Source organism: Lipophrys pholis, assembly GCF_963383615.2.
Source record: "Lipophrys pholis genome assembly, chromosome: 12".
NCBI lineage: Eukaryota > Metazoa > Chordata > Actinopteri > Blenniiformes > Blenniidae > Lipophrys > Lipophrys pholis.
In genome coordinates, this window is record NC_137641.1 from 12231862 (window position 1) to 12237865 (window position 6004).

General features: G+C 41.7%; 1 protein-coding gene across 1 annotated transcript; it reads right to left on the minus strand.

Moving 5' to 3' along the window:
* Positions 1 to 3163: 3163 nt before the first annotated feature.
* LOC308118155 (claudin-23-like) lies at positions 3164 to 5077 on the minus strand. Its single transcript, XM_080477432.1, has one exon. The coding sequence runs from the start codon at positions 4930 to 4932 to the stop codon at positions 4114 to 4116; it is 819 nt and encodes a 272-aa protein (XP_080333558.1). The 5' UTR covers positions 4933 to 5077; the 3' UTR covers positions 3164 to 4113.
* Between the last annotated feature and the right edge of the window lie 927 nt (positions 5078 to 6004).

Sequence of the window (6004 nt, forward strand, 5' to 3'; positions counted from 1 at the left end):
AAGAAAAGTTTTGTTTCTTTGGATCCTATTTAACACCTTGAGTGTGATTTGTCAGGTTGTTGCAGGAAGATGTGCTCCTCTCTTGAATTTTACATGAAACAACACAAGTGTGGTTCTTTTTTTCTTTTCTTTTTTGATGTTCAGTTGTAGCTGCAGGGTGTCCCTGTTTATTGGCTCTCAGAACAGAGACTGTCAGGCTGTGTGTTTGTAGTACACGCTTACTGTTGAACCTCTCTGTGGGATCCAGTGACGTGATAATATCAGCTACTGTGTTTGTTAAACTCTGCTGGGACTGAAGGCTGATCATTGCCGACTTCGTCATGTGAGGAAGAATGTTGTATGGTCTGAACAGATAGCAGTTTTGCATGCTTGCCGTACAGGCGAAGCAGTGTGAAATCAAACTAGAGGAAAGTTCAGTACTGTACTTGCATGTGATGAATTATTGAAGGGGATCTCCACTGACTGCATGCATGATAATAGGGTTTCTGTCAACAGGAGCACTGCAACACTTGCAGAACAATTGAGAGAAATGCCTCAAATTATGCCTTCTACTGTTTGGCATACAGATAAAATGTAGAAAATTGGTTACAAACAAGTTTTTTAATATAGTTTCCAACCTGAAATCTCCCATTTTTCCCAAAACATTACTGTGAAACCAAATGGTGAAACACGCCTTTAAAGTGAAAGCATCAGGCAGTTTTGCACCACAGCACTAAATTCAACAGCAGTTTCAAACGCCTTTTATTTCAGTAGCAAGAAGCCAAGCTTGATATAATTAATTCTGAGAAGAGATGTTTATTTTCTTAGTATTATTGCAAAACAGACATTCTGAAAAAGTTCAGAATTATAAAAAAAAAACTTGAGAAAATTTTTTGCAATCTCAAATCATCGACCAGATTTCCATTCTAAATTTGCTGGATGTTAATAATAATAATAATAATAATAATAATAATAATAATAATAATAAAATAAAAAAGCTCATTTACTTGGCTGCACAATTTTTCAGGTTTTCACAAAATCACCCCCAAGAAAAAAAAAAAAGTAGCTTTACTGCCATCTACAGCTCTGGGTCTAAGTGCTGTGTGTTCAACTCAGTGGACAAATAATACAAATAACAGTTTATATGTTTTTCCGCTGTGTTGAATCTTCCGGCAGACCAGTTTTTGTTCCACTGGCCTTATGTTTGACACTCCTGTTCGAGATGGTTTTCTTTGATAAGTGCAACTTTGCTGCTGTTAGAACAGACAAAGATTCGTGTCCCTGCTGCTTTGTCTGTGTATTTGTGTCACGTTAGGGGAAAATTATTTTGATAGTTTATAGTTTGCTTCTGAACAGTAAAGCGGAAATAAGTGGTTTTAGAACAAAATATAGTTGCAAACTTCAAGGTGAGAATATGTGCTATGGAAGACATTGAGTTTAGGTATTTCATTATATAATCTCAAATTGTTGTCTAATCATTAGTTGGTCTAAATGTGCACATACAGAGGATAGAATGACTATTTATAGAATAAATAAAGTAGCGTCTTGATTTAAACCAGCACTTACGTGGCAAGCTATTTTTTAATTGCAGGAGCCTTTATTTATGTTGAGTGACTCTGAAGCTCATCTGCATTGTTATAAATGAAGCTGTTTTTTTTTTCATTGAGCAGAAGAATGTAGTGTTTATTCCCACTCCCTTGGCACCTCGATTATTTTTACCCAGTGTATTTTTAGCTCCTAGATAGATGGCGTGATGGTAGAGGTTATAAATTGTGCAAGATGTTGTTCTGTCGCTTTCTTCTTTTGTACTTGATGAAGAAAAGCAAACGATGATTTAATATTGGTTGTCTAAATTTGTAGAATAAGTAAAATTGGTTGGCTGATATTGTGCAAGTGGTAGAGTTGCTGATCGTGGACAAATCTGTGTATGATTTATATACTGTCCCTGTGCACCAGTAGGTTTTCTCTGTGTACTCCTGTTTAGCGTACCTGAACGTGTAACTGTGGGTCTCTGCCCTGTCCAGCACGTATCCTGCCTTCACCCATATAGTCAGGTGTGTTCAGCTCCAAGCACCACATGACCTTGGATATACAAGATGGATGGATGGCACATCTTTCTGCTATAAGAATATACATGTAAACATTCTTTTTTTTTTTCAACACGCCCATGGGATTACGTTGACCAAGTGATAAAACACTGCCTGAGGTGTATGCAGATCCCGAGGGAACCAAATAAAGATTTATACAGTTTTATTTAACCTTCCTCCTATTCGCAGATTGTTTGGTCATGTCTTCCACCACTCCAGAAGGCACTCACCCTGAATCCCAGACTGACAATGAGACAAAACAGTGTCTCCTGCTGCATGTGAACTCAACCCCCTGCATCCTTTGCAAACCGCCTGCTTCAGTGTCTCTGATCCAAGGTATTGTGTTTTTCCACTGGACTTCCCCTCCACTCACCAGGAAAAGGTGGTACGACAGCTAAATGTAGGCTTTAGTTACCATTGATCATGTACTTGATTAAGCTAAACAGTTGATGTGTTAATGTAAAGAGAAACTAATAAAATGTACAAGTTTATCAGTGTTCATTTTCATATTCGTGCAAATTTAGATGTCCCTGTGTTTGGTGGTTTTATTGACTTAATGCTGCTGTGGCTACCTGCCACATTCGATTTTTTTTTTTATGTTTATTTTGGTGACCAATTCATCTGCACAAGGCTTGCCAGGAACTACAGAGGCCCAACTGTTTGGAACAGTGACGCCTTGTCTGAGATGTTTAGCCGGTCTGAACAGGAGTGACAATGTTGTTGGACAAGATGCAGTAAGAAAGCCAGCTCTCAGACCGGTCCAACGGCATTGTCTGTATACTTACGAGGTGAAGACAGCTAGCCAAGTGTGTGAAAACCCTGAAAGTGCTGTTAAAGCTCGCCTGGCCTGTGTGTTTGGAGTCTATAATGACTTTTGTTTTGTCTGGTTATGGCAATGCAGGAAGCCATCACAATTTGTAGTTAACATTGTCGAAGCCCTGGACTGGTGGTGTTGTATTTATATTACATTAGTAACTCTGCCACTAAAGTCTCCACCAGCATGCCTTATTGTTTTTTTTATGCTTGGCTCTTTGATGAATTATTACAAACATCTAATCTCAGTTGAATTTCCAAAAGAACCAAAGTAATTTCCTGTTCTCTGGCCTCAAACAGGTTTATTGTCAGCACGCATCCTCCTGCGGTCCAATCTGAAAGCATTTCCTTTGCCTCCATTCAAGCTCAACAGAAAAATAGAAAAGGTAAAATTAAAAACAGCAACTCGGGCTCATTTTCTTTTTTCTTTTTATGTATTAGGACACTGCACATTTAATAAACAGCACTTTTACATATCTCACAACACAATATTGAGTACAGCATTGATTAATTCTAATCAAGACTGGCCATGTTTACAAAGTGCATCAGAATACAGTATTTACATTAAAAATAGGGAAAAAAATAACAGAAAATGTAGGGGGGGGTTAGCCAGTTTCCGCACAAATATATAGGCTGATTTAAGAATGACGAATATTTACAACTTGAACTTGGCATCATTTAAAGATTGGACAATACAACCACCATCACATCACTTTCCTTCAGGCTTATTAAACAGCAGAGCTTTAATTCTCCCCAATTCAGTGTTAGTCTTACAGCCAGCTCTTTTCTTTCTCCCACATTACAACGTTTATTTCTACCTATAAGACTGTAATTACACCTGCTTAAAGTGTGTAACCGTGATCCATTAGTGCTGTTAATCAGAATTAAGCAGAGCCACTTTAATCTGCAGCCTTGTGTCACCAATTAAACACCCCTCCAGGTAGCTGGGTCAGTCCAAATGCAATCCTGTAATACTCACAGAGGCATTTAGAGTGATTCTGCTTCACTTCATGTCTTCACAATATTCCCATAGTATTTTATTTGATCTCTGACTGCTTAAATATTCTGTTATGGCCACAAAATACCTCTACATCACCCATCATGGAGTGGATGGGGACTTTGACAATACTTCGTAGTTTCTCTAAGTCAGCACTACAATACTTCTCTTCTCCTATAAAGCGTGCCACCCTCAGACCCTGCAGGTTTTTTGCTGTTGTTTTTCCATCGATGGCTCTCATAGATCTGCGTCGTAGGGTGTGCCGTTGAAGGAGATGTTGGAGGGTGCTGCGGGGCTCTTGGCCCGGGGGAAGGACACGTCATCGTCCAGGGAGTCCTTGCTATACGTGCTCCTGGGCCGGTCCAGGGTGGGCACGTCCACCTGTCTGGACGGGGGAGGATTCTGGCTCCTGAAGCGATTGTTGACCTCCTCCACGGGTCTCTCGCCCCGGTTTTTGCCCCCGCAGCAGCGGCAGATGCCGATGAACATCACGAAGCCGCCCAGGACCTCGAATATCCCGCCGATGTAGCCCAGGATGATGCTGTAGCCCACGCGGATCTCCGCGCCCGTGGTCACGGTGGTGATGTTGGTGAGGATGTGCGTGTACCAGGAGATGGGGATGATGGTCATGACCCCGGAGAGGAAGATCAGCAGCCCACCCAGACCGGCCACCGTCCAGTTTGGCCGGTCCGTCCAGCAGCGCACCCCGGGGATAGCCACTGCCAGTCCGATGAGGGTGACGATGAGGGAGGCCACCATCAAGCCCTGCGCCACATCGATGATCTGCTCTTCGAAGTACTCGGGGTCGTCCGGTGTGCAGTCCTGCGAAGTGGAAGTCGAGGTGGTCGTGCAGATGTCAAAGATGCCCTGTTGGATGATCTCGTTTGCAGGTCTCTGGGGGATGTTGTGGAGGGTCCTCCAGTTCGGGGCCACGGTGGCGGTCAGGTCCAGGATCCAGCCGCAGGGAGCCAGAACCATCCCGAAGATCAGGATGCCCGGGGTGCGCATGGAGGTGCGGATCCATTCCCGCGTCGTGCGTCTCGTAAAGGCTGGCATGGTGCTTTTGTTAATGTTGTTGGTGTTTGTGTGTGTTCGCAGTGCCAAAAGTGCATTGGCTTTGACAGCTGCGGCAGTGGATCTTTTAATAAAACAAGTCTGGCCGAAACCTGGCACGGGGCGGGGCTTTGCGCTCACCTGTTTGGCTCTGTAAAGAGGACAGGTGTGGCGCTTTTTCATCCTCTCAGCTGCACCGAGGGAGCAGAGAGTTTCGATGAGCCTCATTGTCTTGCAAATAACCAATAAGATAATGAACAAGATAAAGTGTAAATAGATTATTCCTGTTTCAACTCATCTTTTGCTGTTTCTTATTTAGAAAACAACCAAAACACTCTGAAGGGATGTCGGGTTTTGCAGGTTATACTCTCATAAATGCAGACTGAATTTCCATGACATTTAAAATGAATGGAGCTTCACCCACTTTAATGGCAGCAGCAAAAGTAATTTATTTGAGCGGCTTTTAACAGTCAAATAAGTGCAGGGTTGACTGGAACAGGGTGAAACAGCTTGTAAGGTGGAAAGAAATGAGAGGTGTCCTAATGCCTTAAAACAAGTCCATAAGATAATTTTGAAAATGTAAACATAATAACAACAATGATTTGACTTGTAGCCAAATTTAGTCCAATTCTAACAATGTTTTGAGGTCTGTTTTAGTACACATTCTCAATACTATTTCCACCTCAGCCTGTGGCCAACACAAGTTGGCCACAGGCTGAGGTGGAAAGGAAGTGCTAGATAAATAAACAAGATATGTTTACTATCTCACTCCTTAAAATTAGGATTAAAGTCAAAGTGTTTTGTCAAAATACGCCAAATTAACTTTAAACTGATTATTTTGACAGTTTCAACTTTGCTCTCACAACATATTCTATTTAAAGTGGCAATTACATTTATTGACTCAACACTTTCAGGACAAGCAGGTTGCAAACTATGTAAAGCTGAAGCACTTTTTTTCTACGGTGTGAGTGTTTATTTGGAAGTGTTTACTTTCAAACGCAAATTGAGCTCGAAGGTTTGTGAATAACTCAAACTTTCGCAACCTGTGGTGGGGTCAATAGTGTCTTTCTGGGTC